The sequence below is a fragment of the Biomphalaria glabrata genome, chromosome 1, assembly GCF_947242115.1.
Source record: "Biomphalaria glabrata chromosome 1, xgBioGlab47.1, whole genome shotgun sequence".
NCBI classification, from domain to species: Eukaryota; Metazoa; Mollusca; class Gastropoda; family Planorbidae; genus Biomphalaria; species Biomphalaria glabrata.
Genome location: NC_074711.1, coordinates 10210900 through 10235202, shown reverse-complemented (window position 1 = coordinate 10235202; position 24303 = coordinate 10210900). Strand labels below are relative to the sequence as shown.

At 33.9% G+C, this 24303-nt stretch overlaps 2 protein-coding genes across 7 annotated transcripts in view; both read left to right on the top strand.

The window, feature by feature from the left end:
- Positions 1-24303, top strand: part of LOC106073831 (probable 39S ribosomal protein L24, mitochondrial) — a 32879-nt gene that overhangs the window by 2229 nt on the left and 6347 nt on the right. For all 3 annotated transcript variants that reach the window (XM_013234479.2, XM_013234478.2, XM_056021185.1), the window contains exon 2: positions 5231-5497. In XM_013234479.2, coding sequence (XP_013089933.2) covers positions 5249-5497 — 249 coding nt within the window. In that variant the 5' untranslated portion in view covers positions 5231-5248. The remainder of the gene's footprint in view (positions 1-5230; positions 5498-24303) is intronic.
- On the top strand, positions 9289-23857 carry LOC106073830 (uncharacterized). Of its 4 annotated transcripts, XM_013234476.2 has the most exons (3): positions 9289-11045; positions 11656-11691; positions 16926-23857. In XM_013234476.2, exons 1-3 carry the CDS (start codon positions 10908-10910, stop codon positions 18006-18008), a joined length of 1257 nt encoding a protein of 418 aa, XP_013089930.2. In that variant the 5' UTR covers positions 9289-10907; the 3' UTR covers positions 18009-23857. The 4 variants fall into 4 exon arrangements, with proteins under 4 accessions (XP_013089930.2, XP_013089931.2, XP_055877151.1 ...); XM_013234477.2 differs by lacking the exon at positions 11656-11691 and having other exon boundaries at positions 9328-11045; XM_056021176.1 differs by lacking the exons at positions 9289-11045; positions 11656-11691 and adding an exon at positions 14404-15204.

Below are 24303 nucleotides of genomic sequence, written 5' to 3'. Positions count from 1 at the left end.
ATCTCTATTAAATAAGAAATTTAATAGTAGATTTAGTATTCATAGTGAATTTCTAGCTCACAAATCTGATTTCATTTATATTTATGAACTTTACTTGTTTAAAATGTAAATATTGATGAAATAAACAAATTATCGGGTCTAGATCTACAAGAAATGTCAGAGAGGCGGGGACTAAATGGCGGCGTTCTGATGGCAGAAAATAACAAAATATTTAAAAAGTGGGATCAAAATCGTCTGAAACAATTATTTTTCAAATGCGCTTTATAATTCATGCGACGGCGATTAATACATAAAATCTATTTGAATATATCTAGAATATTAGGCCTTACAAAATACTTACATGGCCTCCAGTGGTTTTACATTGATGACGAAATTTCCTTATCAAAATTCAGTAAATTCTGTAAATCCCATAGCCCCCAATGGTAACCGTATTTTCAAGTTTTTGAGCGATGCGACTGAGATATCGCGATTAAACTTGGTAGAATTATAGCCAGGCATGATATCTACCGTGAAAAAAAAAAAGAATCATTGATCATTTTCCTGGACCCTGTATTGCTAAAAACAAAAAATGAGTATTTTTTATAATAAATGTAAAAATGACAAATAACTTTTTTAAAAAGCCGTAATTAAGCTTTATATAGGCCATTGTCTAAAGTAATCGATAACACAAGTTTAAAACTTCTCTTATTTCATTCAAAAGTGTACTAAACAAGTTTAAATCTTCTCTTATCATTCAAAAGTGTACTAAATTTGCAAGTGTGGTTTATGTGAAAAAAAGTCAAAAATGCAATCTCAAGTTTATCGGTCATTTTTTACTTTCACACTTCCGCGTTTTTTCGCCTAGCTATATAAAGATGACGGATCGGGGGATAATAATAAATAATTAATTAATAATTATTTTTTAAAAAATTAATAATAAAAAATCAAAATCTAACTAAATACTAAACTTTACTAAACAAGGTTACGTTACACGTACATCACTTAGTGACTTACTCACTTACAAAGGCAGTTTGTGTGGAAAACTAAAAATCGGCCCTCAAAGTGGTCTGCTCAGGTAGTTAAAAAGGCAGGTTTCAATATTTTTAGAAAGAATATCAGAAACTATGATTACAAAAATTACAAACTATCAACAACTACAACTGGTCAACTCTATCTCTGTCGATACAAAAAGAAGAGCAGTTTTGTTCGCATGTAGTTTTGTTAGTTCGACTAACGACTTGATAAGACAGGATATGGAGACTTATTTAATGTTATTATAATTACATTGTTAATCACATTAATTACATGACATTGTTATATTGTTACATTCATATGCATTAGATGAACTGATAGTTACAAAGATGGTGGTGGTCGACGTAACAGAGGCGCCCCACGTAAAAGCTTTAAAGACCAACTTAGGCACCTAGACACCTTAGTTGGGATACACATTTGAGACAAAAAGAAAACCGCTGCCGAGTACAGACGGCTCAAAGAAAATCTAAATCGAACACCTGCGGACAATGGTTATGCTTGCCCTGGGTGTCGCAAAATATGTAGGTCACAGCTGGGGCTGCGCAGCCACTGGAAATATTGCATTCCTCACTAATCTTTGGACTCGCAGGCTAGCCTTATTATTATTAGTTATGAAGTTAAATCCTAGGTGTCACTTACAAAGACCGCATCACAAATGAAGAGATAAGAAACAGTGAACCCACAATGACCTGCTAACCAATGTCAAGAAACGTAAACTCAAAAACTCTATGACCGCATCACAAGGTCCCTAGGGCTCACAAAGACCTTTCTTCAGGGAACAGTACAAGGAAGAAGAGTGAATGAAATTTAATCAAAGGCAAAGGACAGATAGAAAAGGAAAAAGATGGTAGACAGATCTTGTGTGGTGCCCCAATGGTCCATCAGACTAAGAGATAGGTGAAGGTGAAGCTAAATGTGAACCTGGCCTAACTGATGTTATTGAATGATTATCTTATATATCTAATTGTTTTGTAAAGGGGGAATCTCTAATCAATACTTCAACAAATAAAAGTTTTCTCTATAACAAACAAAAAAACTTTTCCCTTCAGTTTAGTGTTCCATAAGATAAGTGATTTTGCATCAGGAAAAGAAATGTTTATCAGCAGCACTAAATTTCAACATATGAATATTCACAAAGTAAACTGGATCTCACCTAATGGCAACAGCCAGAATCAGAAACATCATATACTCATAGATAAGATCTGATATTTTATATGTAAGAAGTTTTAGAGGAGCAGATGCTGACTCAGACCACCTACAAGTAAAACCTTAACTAAGACAAAGAATATGTACCATACACAACAATATGATAGTAAAGAACTTACAAAGGTTCTACTTATGGCAAAAAACATCAGAAGTCATGAAAGAATAAGAGAATCAAATGGTATGATGACTAATGCAGACAAATTATAGAGATATGAAAAACCATGCTCAAATCATAATGCTACAGAGAGAAACTAGGAACACCAGACAGCAATAGAATTAAGCAAGAAGGGCAACAAAAGTTGTGAGAAAGAATAAACAGGAATGGAAAAAGTCCAAGATTTACTCTGATTGAGAACCTAGAGGGAGATCTATGTCTTTGCCATGTATATGAAAATTAAAGATGAAAAGAATGGATTTCAAACTAGATCACACGTGTGAGAATAGAGATGGTGAGCCATTAGAGAAAAGAGTAGGGTAATTGAGAGATGGGCTGAATACTTTGAGGAGATACTACTGAAGATGCAGACAATGGAGAATTGGTTGAGGAAGCTCTTGAGAATATATATCTCTTGTATTGACCCACTTGAGACACTTTCCATTGCAGTTTCCCATAAAAATTAATTAATTCAATTAAGTCAACTGCCATCTATACAGACTGCATGTACATCCCAACATTGTTGAGACCTCTTTGCTATGGTATGGTTACTCTTCATCTGTGACGTGCAATATTATGGTATCACTAGGTTCAATATTTTAGTAAGAGAAAATGGTGAATTCAGAATTAAATATGCAAAGTGAAATAATGGATAGTCCTGAATGGGGCTTCAACTTTATCTAGCAGTAACACAGGACTATGTAAACAGACCAGATGGCCATCAAGATTCCACCCCAAAAAAATGTTTACAGACTGGTATGGGATCAAACAATTAAACCTGTGAATTAAGCTTTGATGGAAAGAATTCAAACATTTGATGTAGTGGGAATATGAAGTCCAGGAATCTGAAGCTTAGATGGAAGAACTTCATCCCTGTAAACCTTTAACTTTAATTTAGGCATAATGAGTCTTTTTTGTTCAACTTGCTTTTAGCATGTGTAATATGGAAGTCTACCATGTTATATAGATTGCAGTATGCAGATTGATATGGTACTTCCCAAAGAGACAGACCTTTTTTTATCTTCACTTGTTTCTGTCCATCTATAAGTATTTCAAATTACATGATTACTGTACTAACAGGAGGCTGATGCAGAACCAATCTTTTTTTATATTAATGGTCATGCCTAAATTTTTGCAAACCTTGGTAAAGAGGAATATATATTCTTTTGATAATGTGCTTCAATTGAGGATGCTGTCATTGACCAATGGACAATCTCTAATGCAGTCATATTTGACTTTGCCATTAATCTGTGTGTTGTGCTATAGACTTTGATCTGTACAATAATGCTTTCTTGATGGAAGGCATCTGTTAACATGACTGTGAACATTTTACTGAATTATGATGAAGCCAGCACACAGCCTTGCTTCACAGCATTTGTGACAGGAAAAGGGTTAGAGTAGTCACTGCTGTCTTGAACACAGTTAAGCATGCCTTCATAGCCCACCATTGCTATGAATTGATTAAGGCCAGCAAATTTAGACATCTTTTCCAAGGCGATTCTAGAGGGGTACCCATCTTTCTTAACTTACATCAGACTTATCAAATGTCTTTGGAGTAATATACATATTATTGTTATTGTTCCGCATCAGATGTTATTAATTGCAAGCAATCATTTTTTAAATGAGGAGGTGCTGTAGCTTAGTGGTAAAGCTCTAGACACGAGACGACCCGGGTTTGAATTCTGGTGAAGAGTGGGATTTTTAATTTCTGAATCTCTAAGCTCTATTAGGTACCTGACATAAGTTAGGGAAAAGTAAAGGCAGTTAGTCATTGTGCTGATCACATGACACCCTCGTTAACTGTGGGCCAGAAAAACAGATGACCTATACATCAACAATCATCAATTCTATAGATTGTAAGGTCTGAAAGGGGAGCTATGCTTTAAATTAGCATTTTGTATTGAGGAAAATAGGATTGTAGTTATTGATAGTTTATAGTTCATAGTTTCTTATTTCCACACATGAAATTTTCCTGTCTTTTTGTTAACCTAAAGGAACAATAAGTTTCCTTATTAAATTTTAATAATTTTAACATTTCAAGTAAAATCTACATTTTTTAAAGTAATTAAAAATGAAAAGATTAAAATCTAGAGTGATTCTAAACACAGACTGATGCTGTCCCTAGTTTCTTGTTTACATGATTAACGTAGGGTTGCTAGATTTGTTTAAAGTGTGGAGGAAATTCGAAAATAGGTTCAGAGTTTTTAGTGGCATTTCTACTCTATGAGACAACCAGTTCTGCGTGTAGTCGCTGAATGAACTCTTTATGTTGTGTCTGTTGTATTTATGTGTATTTTTCTGTTGTGTTGTCTTTATATGAGAAAAGAGTCCTTGTTATCACAACAAATTTTCGTAAGGATCAATAAAGAAGCCTTAGACTTAGTATATATTAAATCACCGCTTTGGGAAAAACTGTTGGTTTATATTATATATTATATTGAAACGAATTAAGCTTTGAGTTCTAGAGTTTTCTGGTGAACCTCCATCACATTGAGATAAGGAACAAAAACATCATTCATTTTGACATTGCCAGTTAATACGACACCTATTGGTGTTAGTTATATTATATAAAAGGGAAAGATGGATATTTACAGTAGATGGAAACTTTCTAAACGCTGCATTTGTCTCTGATTTTTTGGCAAAAATGTAATCTGTTTAACTATTAGACTATAATTGTAAAGTGTTTTTTTTTCCATTATTGGGCTAAGAAGTGTTTATAAGAGGAACTTTACATATCCTCAGTAATTATATAAAATATTCTGCTAACATTCATAATTTTTTACCCTTTAATGTTGTTAATTAATCATTTATTTATCTCCCATTTAAATTTTTATTTAAAAATTTATTTTTTTTCACCAGACTATTCATCAATCAATCATGAGGCTAACACTAGTAGTCAGTGGCTACTTTAAAAAATATGTTGAGCGTGAAATAGCTCAGGCATCTGGAGTATCTTTTTATAAGCCTATTCAGGGCTGGAGGCATTTAAGAAAGAGAAAATGGATTTATGATGAAAATCGCCCATGGACAGATGCTGCAAAAGAGGCCAACTTACCAGGAAAACAATTAACAGAACTTATTGAACCTATCCCTGAGTCAGAGTGGAAAATATTTAAAGGTGATAGGGTAAGTCTTTATGTCTATTAACTAGTATCTTTGGATTTTTTTCTTTACATATAAATGCTTTTAATTGGTATTTTGAAAATCCAATCTCTTATCATTCTTTTGGGTGTTTATCATAAATTTGCACCTATTTTAATATTCTGCATTGTAAATGGTGTTAATATTGTAAATCTAAATACAAGATCTCTATCAATTAGTTTAGACTTTTAACCTTTGCCTTGTTTACTACCAAATCATACTAAAGAGACTAAACTAGTGCAGTGTCTACTCAAGATATATATGCCATATTATAGCATTGGTTCTTGTAAACAAGTGCAGTGTCTACTCAAGATATACCACATTCATAGCATTGGTTCTTGCTCACTCTCTCTTTTTGTTAATGGGTGAAGATGTATAATAAGCTAAAACCAAATCATACTAATGAGACTAAACTAGTGCAATGTCTACTCAAGAAATATATTCATAGCATTGGTTCTTGTAAAGTAGTGCAGTGTCTACTCAAGATATATCATATTCATAGCATTGGTTCTTGTAAAGTAGTGCAGTGTCTACTCAAGATATATCATATTCATAGCATTGGTTCTTGCTCACTCTGTCTCACACATACATTATTGTGTTTAGATTACAGACCACTTCAGTGTATTATACTTATATTGTGATTAAATATTTTTTTTTTTTTACTTTTGAGCACTCCCAGGTTGAAAAATGCTGATATATTGCATGTTTGCTTGTAATTGCATACAAAAAATACATTCATTTCTTTGTTTCCCTAACACGTTTAATTATTTCTGATTTTGTGACAATGATTCTCAGACAGGTGCATGTCTTTCTATTTACTACACAAAATTAACATAAATATGATTTAAAATTAAAAATAGACATGATTTTCCTTTTAGGTCCTTAGTATGGTACATTTCATAATATTTCTTAAATAATTATTTTTTTTGCATTTCATAACACTTACAACATAATCCCACACCACTTACTCATAGCATTGCTTGGAGTTTTCAAAAATTAGGAATATGTTTTGGGAGCAGGCCTAGCCAGAGAAAAACATCCAACAAAGCAGCATTTGTTTTATACTTGATAGTACTTAATACTGAGTCTTTTTGTGTGTGTGTGTGTGTGTGTGCATTGCATCACCTGCTTGTAATCTTATAGACACTTGACCTAATTCTTTCCAGATGAGAAGCATTGTAAAAAAAAATAATTCAGTTCATAGTATTCCAGTTAAGGAGTTGATGATTAGGTGACTTGTTGACTTGAACAAACTGAGGAGGGTGGGTTCAAAAGTATAGTACACACATAGATCAAGGTGTAGTTTATTTAAAGAAACAATGATCAGAGTTCAAGTTTTTTTATCTGGCTTTAGCTGGCAAACCTTTTCATCTCTAATATTTTGTTGTTATCTATGTCTATTATTGATTTTTAAGTCATTTTGGGAGATGAAAGAAAATCATTTAATGTGATGGTAACTTTGAAAAGGACATTGTTAATTTTTTTTTTAAGCAGCCAGTCTGGAAAAACTACCATTTATGTTTTTGATGTCTGTATCATGTTTAAATCTGTACGTCTAATTAAAAAAACAACATAAAAATAAAAACCCAACCAAAAATCCATTACAACATTGCTTTTGTCATTTAAAGTCTTAGAAACAGCATCCATTCTAAAGCCAGATCTTTTGAGCCTATTATACATCTTCACCCATTTTTGTTTTCTCTCATAAATGCATCTTAAATATATACTTTACACAGAACCACACTGACTGGCCAAGAAGTATTGCCTCTTAAAAAAAAATAAGAATAATAAGCAAAAAGACTAAATTGCCCCCCACCCCCCCAAACTAATTCTGTTTATACTATTTTCCTTGTATGGCTTACTTCCTGCTCACTGTTGATAAGCATTGACTTATTTGGACTCCTCATTATTTCATAATCTGATGTATTGGAACAGTGTTTCCCAAACTGTGTTCTGCGGAACCCTAGTGTTCCGCGAACTGCTGGAATAATTAACTAGTAGGCCATAACGTGAATTAATCACTAAGAAAATAAGCAAACTGTTCCGCTAAATACTCAGAATGCTAAATACTCAGAATGCTAAATACTCAGAATGCTAAATACTCAGAATGCGCGAAGTGTTCCGTTAAGGAAAAAGTTTGGGAAACACTGTGTTAGAAGTGTTGACACACACAGGAGATGTCTGCCATTGAATTACTCCATTCTTTTTACTTGAAACAAATATTTTTTACTTTTTTTATAATTTACATAAGATCTATGTCTGTTTACGTCTAGAAGAAAGTGTATATTTTAACTTTTTTATTACTATTTCCATTTTAAAATGTAACATTTGCTTAACATTTGTCCTTCGTATTTCGTATTTTGCTCTGAACATTTTAACAAGACACAAACCAAAAAAAAAAATGTGGAGTAAAATCTTTTCATGACAATAACAGATTGTGTGTGAAATAATTTTTTGGTTTAGTGATAGGGTTAGGCTTCATGACAGCTCTTTATAGTGTACTCACGTGTGTGTGTTGTAATTTTATAAAAAAAAGTGAAGTGGTGCCAGCTGGCATAGTCGGTGGGTAAAAGTTGTATTTACAGCTTCTAATGACATTAGTTTGGGGAAAAGTAAAGGCGGTTGGCCGTTGTGCTGGCCACATGACACCCTCGTTAAACGTGGGCCACAGAAACAGATGACCTTTACATCATCTGCCCTATAGATCGCAAGGTCTGAAAGGGAAACTTGACTTCTTGTAAACCAGCACAGATTTCAACAAAACTGTCGTGCCCCGCACCTGTTGCCGTTCAATCGTCTCAAAGAAATGAGGCGAAACTCCTGGGCAGTAGATGTGACCCGAACGTTGTTGCCCACAAAGCAGTCCCCCTCTCTACGCAGCAGATGTGTCCAGAGGAACGGCAAGTCAGCAGCGTCGCAGGTTCTGCCACAGTGTATCTCTGTGTGCTGTATGCTGCCTAAGGGTTTATTCCCGAAGCCTTGTCCTTGTTTGGGTATAGCCGCAAGGGAGCGGAGATTTGGAGTTTTCCTTTTTCTAGGCGGATAGCCAGCTAAGGTTGCCCGAAGCTTGCTGGTTTAGGCCCCAGTTGCTCGCATTTACCCCTTCTGTCAGTGGTAACAGTTCCGCCGGACCCAATATCTGAGCCATATGTGAAAGCCAAAGCTGGACTTATCATCAGACTATTTGAGATGCAACCATTGGAAGCATTTCACCTATATAATAATAAGACGTTTTGCATAATTTTCTCATTTTTTTTAAACAAAGTTTTGTTTGAATGCCTGCTTTGAAATAATTAAACATCCATTACCCATGTACAAACCTCTTATGTTCTAAAACTAAATACACCAAAGGCACAGAAATATAGAATTAGATAGTATCCTGTCAGGTTCTTTATCAGGTAGTTTTGAGAAAAGAAAAACCAAATTACTCTGTACGGTATTCATTCCAAAAGCATTAGGAGACCTAGCTTACATAACATAGTCAATTAGAAACGATTTGTTTTGGGGGAGGGGTTATGTGAGAGAAGGTTTCCGTGCTGCCTTTATAAAGGCGCTCACCAAACACAACTCTGCTTGAGTCAGGATTCGAACGCGAGCTCTCTTGATAGACAGTCAAATGTTGTTGTTTTTTTTTTTGGCCACTCATCCTTCATTTGTTTAAAATCATCTATCTATCTATCTATCTATCTATCTATCTATCTATCTATCTATCTATCTATCTATCTATCTATCTATCTGTCCATTTCATCCATTCATCTGTCTATTCTTCTATTTGCAACGTTTAGTCCATTTTTAATAGCGATTCTTTCCGACTTGCGAAAGTTCTCTTTATAAGAAACCAGTCTAGCGACGAAAGTAGGTCACATTAACCTAGAAATTCAAATCATTCTGCACGGTGTTGGCCTAGTTGTTGTCTGTTACGTTCACAAGTGCAGCTGCAAGATGGCGACTTTTGAAAGAGGGCCTAGTTTCTAAATATAGCATTTAACAAAAGCGCTGACGAATTTCCCCTTTCTTTTTTTTTTCCTTGAATTTAAGGATCCTCCATTTATGACCTCTGTATCATGGCATGTGGGTGGGGTGGGTGTTAGTTTCATTAGGCTAGCAAAACATTAGCAGCATAAAGATTTGCAGATAATCTTGGCATACAAAATGTTTTTCACAGTAAATGAATTATTAACATTTTGTATTTCGACATATTTGTCACAATTGTACGAAATATTTCCATTAGGCCAATTTAAGTTTGATCTAAATCTAAATCCTGCTAACAAATTAGGTGTTGGTTTTCACTAAGCTTAACTAACTAGACTTAGCTCTTGAAGTCTACATCAACTACGCCAAAGTTGTACTTGGTGCGCCTAGTGCACAGGGCTAGTGTAGGTCAGTGTACTTTAACCAGTTCTGTTTGCAAGCTCAAAACTGTTTCGTCACACGTCTGCTTAAAAATAGGCTGACCTACATTCCTGATCTGGGACAAGGGCTTCTACTCTTTTTCCTGTATCGATCTTGATTATTCCCCTGCAGGAATCAAATTATTTGATTTTTTTTTCTTCCTTTAAATCCAGTCAAGATAGAAACCGGCTAGGCCAATAGTGGACTGATATTTTTTTTATTTTTTTTTTAGCTTTGGAAAAGTCGGTGAGTAGGTCAATCGATCGACTCGTGCACCAATTGTATTGCCCGCCCCTCCTCTCTCGCGTCTCCATCAGTAAGGCCACTTACGCCTGTTCGTAGCTAGCGCGAAATGAGGTCAACCCTGTATCTCGGTTACTGGGTCTTGTGGCAGTCCGCCCTGCTTTGAGGAAGAATTTTTTTTTTCAATATAAATATTACTTACTTTGAAGGAGGCAGCTTTTCATACACAAAATTCTATTTTGTGGAGCAGTCTGGTGTGTGTAGCCTGACGACTAACCTACACCATCCCACTACAGTCTTATGTTCAGTCAGTGCTTCAGTTCGGCGATTTTGTGATCATGTTCCCAGCTGTCGGCATCGGATAGATCTCTGACATTGGAAATAGTTACATTTTGTTTGTTTGTATTGGATAGTAGGAACTTAGGGCGTCTGATTTCTTTTATACATATCTACCACATTGTTTGAATCTGGAAAGAAGTGACCTGGACATTGCATTAGTTTAGTTCTAGTTTCATTTACAGATAACTTTAAATGTGTTATTCAGATCTGAACGTTTCGACTAGGCCACGAAAATGGCAAGTAAGGTAGTACGAGTTTTTGGACATCCAATTTTCGAAGACAAATCTCCTTGTGCTGTTTTAACTCAAGAGATTCTTTCAAAATACATTCACACACGCACAGAAACCCAAACGTTTCTAAGGAGTGTTTTGTTTTGTAGTTTGTTTATTGTTTTGTTAATATTTTGATTTAACCTTGCCTAATGCGAGAACTAATAACCATGAAGTTCACGTCTGCAAGTGATAAGTGTAAGATGGGAAGTTCATCAATTGGCATTCTGATACCTTGCCAGTTTACCTCCACGGAGTCATCAGTTTCTTCTGGAACCTGCTCGCAACAGGTAAGTTTGGCTTTTACTAGTAGATATGTAAATGTATCATAACACTTGTATTTAATTAACCCGTATAAGCTTGTATAATCCATGTTATCACTATCAGCGAAGAATAGATCCAGGGTACATTTTTTAAAAACATTTTCTAAATCTCAAGATACTAGAGTACATATGATAATCTAGATCTTTTATATTATAGGCTTACAATTAAAAATGCTATTTATTTGGTTAGTTAAATGTATTATATATAGCTAGAGCTATGTAATTCCTGGCTGATATGATCTAAATCTACTAGATCTACCAACGGTGGTAGAGACTTTCTGGGGAAAAAAATATACACCATATACACCAGGCAACTTTTATTTATTCTTGGGTTACTAGAGTTTATATTTTGGCTAAATATAGATTTAGAAACTCGACGTTGGCCTAAAGCATTATGTAGATCTATAGATTTCTAGATCTATGACTTAGACTTTATAGCCTACACAGAAAAAAAAAAAGCAAGTGTAGTAACTGACGTTAACAGGTGTCTATGTTAAGTGTTTAGATACGCGCGTGTGTGTGTGTGTGTTTCAACAGTAGGCCTACGGTGTTGATATATGAAATATCATATTCACAGAACTTAACTCCATGGGATAGAAAGAAATGCTTGTCAGTAAGTTGTATCCTATTAGATCTGATTCTCTTGGGAATAAAGTCTGTTCTATGTTTGGCTATGTGACATCTACACTTTATTTCATCATTGCTTTGGTAAAAGGTCGCGGTGACTGTATTGATCTTTTAAACAGCAACTTTATTTCGATTTGGAACGTTTCAGGAGAATGTGTGTGTGTGTGTGTTTCTGAAAATGTTGAGGTATCTAATTTCATTGCTGACTCTTTCATAGGTAAATAATTGCCCCACTTGTCTCTTGCGTGATCTCACGATAACTTGATCATTAAAGCCAAGATTAGAGTTGCTTGATTAAACTAGAATTGTTTCCTGTAAAGAGTTTTGAGGGTAAAGAAATAGGAAATCTTCAGAAGCGCAACATGTGCAGGTTTATTCAGATATATTATAGTATGGCATATTAATATTATGTTGTGCAATAAAACGCACGAGGGAATATAGAAAGGAAAATTAAATGTCACGTGTTTAGGCTGTAAAAAACAAAAACCACCTAATAAAATAAAGAAAGAAACAAGCAAAGAGGATTACTTATAAAATATTCACTTTAGCATACAGATAAGCTTTGTTCATAATATGTATTTTTTTTATAAGTACTCCCTCTCTCTCTCTCTCTCTCTTTCTCTGTGTGTGTGTGTGTGTGATCAACGTAACACGTGTTGCCCATCTCAGAAAAGATTAAATGCATCCCTTTTCCCTCATTTTAACACAAACTTATATTTTTAAATTAGTCACTTCCTCATCAACAAACACAAATTAAACATCGCCACGTGATTGAACAACATTACAACTCTATCTTTTAACTCTTTCTCTCCGTAATTATTTACCACATTCTGGTGGAATCAACGCTGGTATCGTCAGTTAGGAGAGAAAGATTTAATACTTTTTTTTTTCTGAAAACAATCATATTGATTAAATATTGCATTATTATCAGTTCTTTGTGTATGGGTAGGTGAGTTCAACGTTAATTAGCTTTTAGAAACATTAGCGCGAGAATTCAGTGAGCAGAGATACACAAAGTATCGTCCTACTGCGTCAGAAATCTAAAGAAGCGACGAAGTCGTAGCTACAAATGACAGAATACATCGCCTGCAACTGTGGCCATTGTCAAATAGTTGGAGTGACTAATAGAGGGAGACAACAATTTAAAAGCCGAGGAAATTATGAGGGGGGGGGGGCAATGACAGGGCCAGAAAGAACTGAACTGAGAGCATTCCAATCACGACTATTGATTTCTAACTAGGCTAAGCAGGTCTACAGTATTTGACTGTCAGAAGCCCTCTGCTCCACCCCACTCTCGTTTCAACTGTTTGATAAATGAAAGCAATGTCCTATTGTCTGAAACAAGTCTTTTGAACTGACGCTATCGACTATTGTTAATAAAGCATTGACTTCTAGATCTTGTCCTAAGATCTGCATATTCTATCCAGAGGCCCAAAAAAGAAATTGTTCCCAAACTCTCTTTAGAAGAAAAGCTACAGAAAGAGCTGCCTGATCTGGAAACCACTGCGCAGTTCATGTCAGATAAAGGATTAGTCTGAATCCTCCAACTCACAAACGAGAAGGAAGAAGAGTGCAGCATTTTACATCGCTTTGCAGACCTAGCTGTGACCTACATGTTTAGTCATATCACAGAGACTGTTGTCTGCTTGGGGTCTGTTCAAGATCTCTTCCCTTTCTGCCACAGTCTTCGATGGTAGCGTTTCCTTTGGGTCTCAAATGTCTCATACAAATTGCCTTACTGCCTTTTTTTCTTCTTTGTTAAAGGAAGTTGAGGCTTGGGAAATATTTTGTGACGTAGTCCTTTTATAGTTTACATATATTTATGGCCTTAAATATTTTTCTATACCGGATAGTACAGCCGTCGAACACTACTCATACCTCCAGACCGTCGAACACCAGCGTTCATCAGAGCATCCATTTGTTATCTTGTACCCACAATGGATCGCAAAATCAGCTTTGGTGGAGTTGTTCTAGAAACTTGTAGATATGCTTTGTTCGTAGCACTCAGGTCCCAGAACCCTTTAAAATTGTGAGAATCATTACAGTTGACGTGAATTGTTGTCAGGGGACTTTTTCTGCTTAACTTTCACGTGAAAGTGGTCAAAAGTGCTGCTAGCTTTGATCTGACATTTTGGATGCTTCGGTAGACACTCTGCTTCCCATACAAGCCACGCGATGTACAGCATTAAAATGTCCTTTTACAGACCACAGGCAATTCTCTGGCGGCGAACTGAAACTGTCGTTTTAGCGCAATCATCAGCATAAGGAAACTGTGTTATGATCATTTTTGAATTGGGGTTTGGTGCCTATGGCCAGACCGAGGTCTTAAAGTTCAGCAAGTTTATAGTGGTATAGGACGTGAGGAAAATGTATAGGCCTATTCTAGCTTCCATTCTAGCTTCCATGGAAACCAGTCTGTCAAATTTTCTAATTAACTTTGTGTGTGTGTGTGTGTGTGTGTTTGACTGTGTGCAGCGCTACTGAGCATGGAGGCGTGGACAAATGAGACACGCTATGCATACACCTTCCTGACAGGCTGGTACTGTAGTAGATGTACACCTGCCGAAAGCCAGATCGATGTAGGTCTACATGTGCACCGTATGACATTTTCTGTTTCCTGAAAAGCTTTTAGCAACTGTTCAACTCCTGTTCTTTTTTTCTTTTTTTTTCAAGAAAATTGATTTTAAACAATCGTGTTTTCTTGATTCTTGCCACTTTGGTTTTTTTTTTTTTTTTGTTTAGTGGGCCAACTTCCAATGCAGTTTTTAATGTTTACGTTTTGTACTCTATCTCTACTTTGTCTGTATACCATGAGCACTAGAAGAAAGGAATGGTGGGTTCGTGTTTAGTAACATTCAATACAAGTCTTCCATCTGCTCATTAATACATTTCTAGGTTAATGAAAAAGAGTACACTTTCTTTAGCTAAGCATTTACATATTGAGTTTACCGGTATACATTAATTTCATTGTCTAGCTCAGGACGTCAGGACACAAGTTCAAATCTATCATTTAACTGTTTGATTCTTTTATTAGTACACATTTTGACCTCTATAAATAGCTCTTTCCGCGCCAAATATAGCTCAATGTGAATTAATTAAACTTACGCACTTTCAAATATTCCATGAAATGAAAAGTATCACTAATTGTAAATAACTTCCTATTAGGTTTATTTCTAATTCTAAGTGTTATTGTATCTGGATCTATAATCTTTTTCGATCGAGACTAATCTACTTAGAAGAAGTAGATCTAGTTAACTTATCTTGGCTAGAAGTATGATGCTGTTATGACTTAAGTCATGAGACTATCCTTGGTTTGTCTACATCATTTTCATCGTCAAATGTTATTTCTGAGAGTTTGTTTCAAACTGACATAAGATCACTGTACATTGATAACTGCAGTTTCTTAACACAATGTCAACAATGTGAAGACATGCAGTCCATTGATAGAACACAATGTGGTAGAGTTGAACTTATATGAGAGTGCAGTTAATTAGACACAGTAGGATTCTTGTTTCTTCCCTTTTGTGGTGCATTTTTCTGAGCATGTTTACAATGTGTGGAGTAGTTTGACAGCATTGATGTTCAACTGTTATGAAATGTTGTTACATTGTGTGGAGTAGTTTGACAGCATTGATGTTCAACTGTTATGAAATGGTGTTACATTGTGACTTGGGTTGTCATTGTCAAGTCTCTTCTCAAAGAATCTCAAAGAAAGACTAATTACTGATAACTCTTCATCTGTCTTAGCATGACATCAATGCTGGTAAGAGCTAGAGTAACACTGTGATGGGCCAATCATAACACTAGGAAAACTTCAGTTGTAATAATTTAATCTTAGGAGATCAGGAGAAGGCTTTTCATCAGAGTTTCTAATAACTTATCAGGCCCCATAATGGCTATATATATTCGATTCAGAAGAGGATGAGTGGAATATTTCACATGACTACCCAAACACAGTAGCGACCTGCATATTTTTTCGCATCTCATGCAGACAAAGCTGTTATTTGCATGCAGTCTCAAGTTTTATTTTCATCTACTGTACTTGTCTTCAATAAGGGCTTTTCTTTGGGTCTCAAATGTGTGTCTTGTGGCCTTTGTGAGAGCGCTTTAACTGTCTTTCAGTAGCTATCTTTCCTCTATGCCAGTGAGACCGAAATGGCACCATAGTACAAATGAAATGTATTGCTTCACTTGTTAAAAGGAAGTATTCTTTACTGTTCCAAAAATAAAAATGAGTTGAGATTCTGTTGTTTAAACAGCATGACATTTCTATCAGATCATTTCAGAATTCTCAAAGTTGTGATGATGGAGATACTACTTCAAAGTGTAAACTCAAAACGAAAATCTTCTTTATATAAATACAAAGCTTTTATTCTGGAACTAGGAATCACTTTAATAATATACTGACTACATTAATGTACAACACAATTCAGTTTAGATTCTTTGACTCTAGTCATTGCTCCTCTGGAAACTGAATGTGCCAGTCTTTAAATACTACCTGTTGCCCCCTTCTCGTAATGTCCAAACACTGTCATCATTTTAAATATACTTGTTAACAGCATGCAAACATAACCTGCGCTAGAAAATATTCAATCTTAAAAATAAACTTAATGCAATTGCTGCTTTATCTTACGTGACATTAGCCTATGGAAATTACAAATAAAAATTGACGCAATCGAAGTCATTTTAATATTTTAGTTGTGAGCAACCTTTTTTTTATCCTTGTTTGAAAACTTAGTTGTATTATAAAAGGTCTTTTTGCTATGAATGTTTGTTGAGATGAGGAAAGGTTTATCTAGAAAAGATTTATCGTGCTACTAAATTGGTTCCTCTGCAAAAGTGCATTTTGGTGGGTTGAAGTATGTCTATCTGTTACTGACTTACCTGTACATATGTTGTCAGATAGGATTGGGTTTAAAAATATGTATTCAATAGAAACCGGTACAATAGTAATTATAAAATGGTGCTAACACAGGGCATATTTTTAGATAGCCACCTTAAGCAAATTAAATTGCCTTGAAATATTGAATTTATTAAGTTTCTAGTGCCCCCACCTAACACAAAACAAGAATGTCTGTATTTTTGGTCAAGTTACTGTTCCTGTGATTACTAACCAGGTCAACTAGTAGCAAATTAACCTAAAAATATGCCCTGCCAACAAAATTTGCTTAAAAATTGCTAAACAATAATCTTTTCACTCCTTTAACTTTTTTTTTTCAGGTCAAGTGCAAGTTGCCTTATAATTTTTGTAAAGCAAAAAGCTTTAGCACAATGACAAAAGTCAGCGAAGGAATCTTGCTTGGTATTGGAAACCCTTTGTTGGACATCAGTATTGATGGAGATGAACAACTTCTTAATCGCTATGGCCTTCTGTCCAATAATGCAGTGCTAGCTACCCCAGAGCAGCATCAGATTTTCCATGACATTGTCAAGAATTATAAACCAACTTTTATTGCTGGAGGTGCCACCCAGAACAGCATACGAGTAGCCCAGTGGCTCCTTCAGGTCAAGAATGCTACAACATTTTTGGGAGCAGTAGGAGATGATAAATTTAAGGACATCCTTGAGAAATATGCTCGTGGTGTTGGTGTTAATGTTCAGTACCAGGTCATCAAGGGAGAGAAGACAGGGGTATGTGCTGCAATCATTGTGGGTCTTGATCGCTCTCTCATCACCGAACTTGGTGCTGCCCAAAAATTTAGCTTTGACTTCTTAAAAAAACCAGAGAACTGGGCCTTAGTTGAGAAAGCAAAGTTTTTTTACATTGGAGGTTTTTTGCTTACAGTGAGTCCAGATTCTGTATTATATGTATCCCAGTACTGCTCAAGTGTCAAGAAGACTCTGGTCATGAACCTCCATGCCACATTTCTCTGTGATATATTTGCTGATCAAAAGCTAGGTCTCTTGCAGCATATTGATATTCTTTTTGGGAATGGAGATGAAGCTCAAGCCTTAGCCAAAGCCATTGGTTTGAAATCAGTTACAATCAAAGACATAGCAGTGGAGGTAGCATCATTGCCTAAAGTCAATTCTGACCGGCCTCGTATTGTGATATTCACCCAGGGCAAAGACCCAACTTATATTGCCACGGAAGGGAAAGTACAAGAAATGCCAGTTGATCCTATTGATCCATCACTTATCAAGGACACTAATGGCTGTGGTGATGCTTTCGTGGGTGGTTTTCTGTCTCAGTTGGTGCAAGGCAAACCCTTGTCAGAATGTTTGCGATGTGGTCGCTATGCAGCCAAGGTTGTCATTCAACACTTTGGTTGCACTTTTGATGAGCGTCCTGATTTTGTGTAAAAATATTTTTATTTTGAAAGCTGCTTTTAAGCCCATTATACATCTCTTACTATTTTTTTTAGCTACCAAACAGAAAAATTAATAACAAAATCTCTTGCTTTATATTAACATGAGATAAATTGAGTTTGTGTTACTCTTGCAGATTTGAGAAAATTACTTTTTGGCACAAAGAATAGAAATGTTCATTGTCAAAAAAAGACAAGAATGTGTGTGTGTGAATCCCAGCTTCTGTATCCATCTCCTGATAATTTGTCTTACCTGATTACTGTATACAGTTAGCACACACACTGCCTCCCATCTGGCTTATAAACTTGTAAACACTATGGCTGATGTGCCCTTGTTATGTTGTTGTTAAATGGTTTTTTGCATGCAAAGCTTGGATGTGATATTTAACTGACCTATAAAAAAGGCAAGGAGGTAGTATGTCAATACAGCTCAGTGTTCATAAAAACTTTTTAAATTTATGGGCTTTATCATGCAAAAATTAAATGTTTTTTAAAACTGCTTTTCATTGCAATTGATTTTGATATCTGAATATATTTTATAACTATCAGAAAATATCTAAAATTTAGAAACGCGTGCATTATAAAATTTATAATAATCTTTAGCAAAAAAAACTTTACATTAAAAAAGGATTTCTGTTTGAATATTAGGGCTGCATACTAAATACTATCTTCCTGCCGAGGTCATCAAGTCATCAAACACTTGTGATATGGATGTTTATATGAATGTTAAGTGTTTTTTTGTTAGTTTGTATAGAAGTCTTACTAGAGTTAGCACTATTAGATCTAACATGTGTTAGTGTTCAATTGTAGTTATAATTCTGATTTCAAACATGCAAATTGAATTTGTGTTGTTATTTCAGTGAGATTAAGAAAGCTATTTATTTGGTAACTGCCGTCTCTTAAACTTTCCACAATTATTGCTCAATATAAATACATATATTATATAAATATATATACTCTATGTACTCCCTATTAATAAACTTAGACAAGCTTTGTAGAGAACACCATATTTTAGAAACTGGATGATAGAATGAGAGCATTATACTGTTAGAAGAATGCAGAGCAGTTGTCATTGAACTTAGCTAATAGAAAGGAGAAAATGTGGTCATGACATAGGACTGAACTTATCCCACAAAACATAACAAGGTGTGTTTGAGTCATGACAGTTGGCTATGGTAACCTGTTGTGTATACCTATTGGATGCAAAATTGTATTATGAAAATGATCTTTAACTAGAAACGAAACTGGCATTGTATTCCATCATTTCACATTATCCACATTGCTATAGCGGTGACCTTAAAATGGCATATCAGTAAATACATGATTTTCTTTCAGTCTACCTAATCATTGAAGTTTAGATGTCTAGATGTGAACAAATTATTCTCCTTAATGGTACTGATTTGGAATGGTATTACACTTTGACTTGATCTAATTTTATGACAATACAATGTATAAAGTGTAATATAAAATGTATTATTGAATTAGGAACATAGCATTTGTTGTGTTTTATATTTGATAATGTAGAAACTAGCTTCATTTATACATTTATAAAATATCTTTGCTACATATTAATATTATTTTCTGGTAACTTAGGAAAATATTTCTTACCTGTAGACTTGAACACCAAAAAAAAACACACCATCTAACTTACATGAATTATTTTATTGCATTTTAAAACTTCTATTTCAATACAATTTGGTTTACATTTTGCTTTTTATCAGCCCAGTGTTTAAAAATTCATATAAAAGATAATAGTGTGCTGTTTATTATCAACCTAGGATTTAGAAGTTTTCAGAGTAGTAAAAGTTACTTTGGTGCATTTGATTATTATATATTTATTAAAAGAACTATTTCTATTATGTATTTGTATAGTTTAACTAAGATTGCTATGCTTTCTTATGTTATTCTTGTCATTTGGTGAAAAGCTGTCTTGAGAAAAAAATATTACTATTCAATTTTTTTTTTCTTGTAAATATAGTGAACAAGTCCATATATGTGTGTATGTACCACAGTTTCTTTTGTGACATTTAAAATAAAATAATGTAATTAGTTTCAGTAGCTCATAATAACTGTATATGTTTTTCACTTTGATGCTTAACAGTCATGGATATAGGAGTAGGCTTACCTTAAACATTTATGATTTTATGTGTGGGGCAGATTTGTTAAAATAGTCTTGTTTTTTTTTTTAACAAAGTTCATTGCATTTTAAAGCCTTTCATATTATTCAGTCTTGCCATATCCCCATTTAAAATCTGTCTTGTTCAAGGAAGTGGTCAAATTAAACATTTTCATTGTAAAATAAATTCTATGCCTTTTATCTATTTGTTTTTTAAATTAAAAAAATGGGTCAGCAAATTGCATAATTAAATATTTTTTTAGACACTAAATGCTGAAAATGAATAAGGAATTGAATTGAACCTAGACCCTCTTCTCCCTCTATACTTTTATGTACTATGAAACCTTGTTATATATTACATGATTTTATTGATTAATTGTAATATTAGACTGACTATTTTGTAATTTGCCCTAAGACCTGGCCAAACTCTAAGGAAATGAATGGGCTTTCAATAGGCTAATAATTGAATTCAAGCATTGGTTTATTTCAAATATTCTATACAGGCAGACATATTGAAATTGTTAGATTATATAGATATCAAAGAATACATGCTTGTTTTTCATCACTAAGTCATATCAAATGTTTGACATTGTCAGGCATCTGTTAACATGAGATGGTTCAAAAAATCATCTTGAAAAGAAACTAATACCACTTACGTTAGAGGGCAGAGGTATGTCAATAAACTATGAGTGCATATTATTCAGTTAAATAAATATGAAAACAATATTAGAAAACCAAGACCCCAGCCATCTTATCCTATAATTATTCCTTGATTGATCCACATTAACCTTAATCTGCTATTTTTAAAATGACTTATAATAATTCATTAACAAGTAATTGTAGAATCAGCTACTTAAAAACAAAACATGTGTAAATGCCCTTGAACTCACCAATGACAAATATGAATCACTAACTTAAATTAAGCAAACAAGTTAAATGTGTCCTGAAGTTGAAAATAACATGGCTTAAGGCTATATGTATTTTTACACAATTAGCTGTAAGCAACTTGAGAAAGAGAAACAAATTATTGAAATAAATCCCATTAGTTTTTGTTATTGAAATTTAGTTGCATTACATTTTCTCTTTTCTTAACTATTTTCAAATTTATAACTGCTGCCATCCCCTGCTGTCCTGCAGGAGGTTTGAGTTAGGACATAATCTTCATTTCTTAAGGAATATCTGACATGTATATAAGTTCTGATTACTTACTGTCAAAGAGATTCAAAACTGTAGACACATATTTATAATTTATAGGTAGTCCTTAATAAATATTCTATACATACATAGATCCATTGTTCTAGTCACTCATAATATTTAGTATTCCAAATTTTACCAGTTATATAAAAAACTTTAAATTTTGTTCATTGCAATTTTCTAAACTGTTAATTGATAGCTAGATGTTGTGTTCCTCTGTTGACTTAAATAATTTATTTCTTAATTTACTTTTGTATATAATGTATGTGCTCTGTACATAGTGTTTTAACTTGATGACATTGTTAGTAAAAAAATTTTTTAGCTCTTGTTTGTTCGCTTACACGCATAGAATATTACATAGTTATGATAAGATTTTCTTGTGCTTTTTTATTAATTAATTTTGTTTTTCCTTTCAATAAAAAAGTATCTATAAGAAACTGTTCTTATTGTGAATGTGTGTTACTTGATGTACTGCAACATTGCTTGGGTTTTTTTGTGTTTTTTTGCTTTAGAATTAATAAGTTGAGTTACCACTTTAATTTATGACAATGATGGTGAATGGATTGAACTCATCTTTAAGACCTAGATTTATATCTACTAGATTACATTGTGTAGTTGTGTTGCTAGATATCACTCTGGAATCAGTGAATTAATAGATGGAAAGATGTATGAATAAGTTTGTCCCATGTGATGTCTTGTATTGTCTACTCAAGGACTACTGCTGCAATGTATGTCCCAGAAACTCAGGGGTTTTCATCTTTTTTATTTTTTTTTTTTGCCAGGATAGGCAGTCATCATTGCATTTCTAAGACCCACTGGGGATAGTCAGGCTTCTTTAGCTCTTAAGTTTGTATTAAATTTCTTTTGAAGGTATTGAAAGTAGACCAAAAAAATGTGTTTCGACATTTATTTCTTTTGGAATCTCATTTCACTGTCTCTCCACATTTGACTCTCTGCTGAATCCGAAACACCAAACTAACCCAGTGGTTCTTACCTTCCCCATTCTTTTATTATTTCAATTATGCACTGGATGATTGAAACTGGAAGGTATTGGTCACTAGCCTATATCATTTATCAAACACGTTTTAAAAATACTTTTTAAAAATTTTACCTTTTAAATAATGAAGAAAAGAATAATAGTAGTGAAGAAAAAGATTACTTATTGTTAAATCAATTTCAAACTTTGCAAGATCATTTTTAAGTTGACATTATCAAACTGTAATTGTAATTTATGATGTTCACCATCCATTATGAAAATGTCTAAATGTCTACAATGAAAATGCTAGAACAAATAAAAATGTAGAAAGTCTAGATTTTTTGTTTGTTCTGTTAGCTCTTTATGATGTAGCTAGTGCTACAGTGACTTCCTGTTTCCGTCGCCAGATCAAAGGATGATATCCCGGTTGTTATGTACAGTCCCTTCAATGGGAATATTTCACCAGACATTTCTATTTATAAGTCCATAGTTGTTTGTTTGACTTCTCCATATTGTACTATGATGTTTGTCTTAGAACTAATCAATCCAATGGAAAACTATATTGATCAAGATTTCTCAAGTATAAAATGTCAGTCTGAAGTATGCTGAACTAATGTATCTCATAGACATAGTGCTTCCATGTCCTAAGAAATATAACAAGCTTGAGCAGTAATTCATATTTATTGTTGTCTATGCAAATACATGATTATAATCTTTTTTTTTTTTTTCGTATTTTCTGTAATTTAGCTATTCCTTCTAACATGCATTTTACGAATTATCTGTATTTATTTTTGTTAACTAGTATCCTTGAATCAAAATGAAGTTTGCACTTTATCAAAGCAGAGTCCAAGCTATATTGCCTAGCCAAATGTTTGAGGTAGTTCTCTCCCTTCACTGTCAGACAGCTATTTATCTTTCTGTTGTAACAAGGTCTTGTTCTAGCAATGCAGTTGTAAAATACTGTCAATGTCTGTGTTATTTATATTTGTGTAATATCCGATAGACAGTATAGGCAGTTTACTATTATGCCATAATAAGCTAAATGTATGTAGACTAAATGTATTTAGACAAGGTGTAACTTTTTTTTTTTTACCCTGCACATGAACCAACTGATTTTGTTGTATGTGTGTGCAAGATGGTCTATGACATTGTTTGTGTGTAAATAAAAGAAAAAAGCAATTAATCTCAAGAATGAACATCAGAAAGAAAATTTGTACTCAAGACTTAGAGGGTGTAGAAAGAATGATATGATGGATGTTTCTCCTTCGCAGGCGAAGATGAGCACTGATTTAGTATTCAACATGTTTGTGTGTTCTTATGGTTGTAAAGAAACAAGGTTATAAAAATCAACATGTCCAAAAGGGCAGCAGTGTACATTGCGAGAGTACAGTCGATATTGTATTACTGCACTCAGTTTTTTTGCTTTTTTTGTATTGATGTGATTATTTATAACCACTTAAACCTGACGCTTCTTAATTATTATTTAGCTGATTTCTAATCTGTCTTTAATGTAACCTTGAACAACAAAAAAAATAATAAAAAATATTTTCCCAACAAATCTTGAGTTTTTATTTTGTGTTTTATACGTATTAAATTTCATTTTTCAACACTTGCATTTAGTTTCACCGCCCTAAGTGTCTTGTATCAATTAGCACTTCTATGAAATTACAGTTAGTGCAACATTTTTTTGGCATCTCAGAACTCAAAAAACTCTTAGTAGCCCATCAAATAATTATTTTGTGTGATTTGTTTTGTTATAGTTAGATTTATACTTTTTATTTGAATAAGAATTTTTAGTTGATATGATCAAGTTTCATTAGTTTCATTATATGAATTGTACTACACCCCCCTCCTTTCTGTGCAATAACAAAGCACATTACTGTTTATCAATGCTGAATAATAGTTCAAAAGGAGTTAGTTTTACAATGGAATATCATGGCAGCTTAGTGATAATTCACAAATAAAATTTAATAACTTATATATATATATATATATTAAAAAATA

What these genes read in the sequence shown, in the direction of transcription:
- LOC106073830 (XM_013234476.2), top strand. Translation starts at nt 10,908, where the DNA reads ATGCGAGAACTAATAACCATGAAGTTCACGTCTGCAAGTGATAAGTGT. An exon ending in CTGGAACCTGCTCGCAACAG is followed by an intron (nt 11,046 to 11,655) that starts GTAAGTTTGGCT and finishes TCATATTCACAG; the next exon opens with AACTTAACTCCATGGGATAG. An exon ending in ATAGAAAGAAATGCTTGTCA is followed by an intron (nt 11,692 to 16,925) that starts GTAAGTTGTATC and finishes TTTTTTTTTCAG; the next exon opens with GTCAAGTGCAAGTTGCCTTA.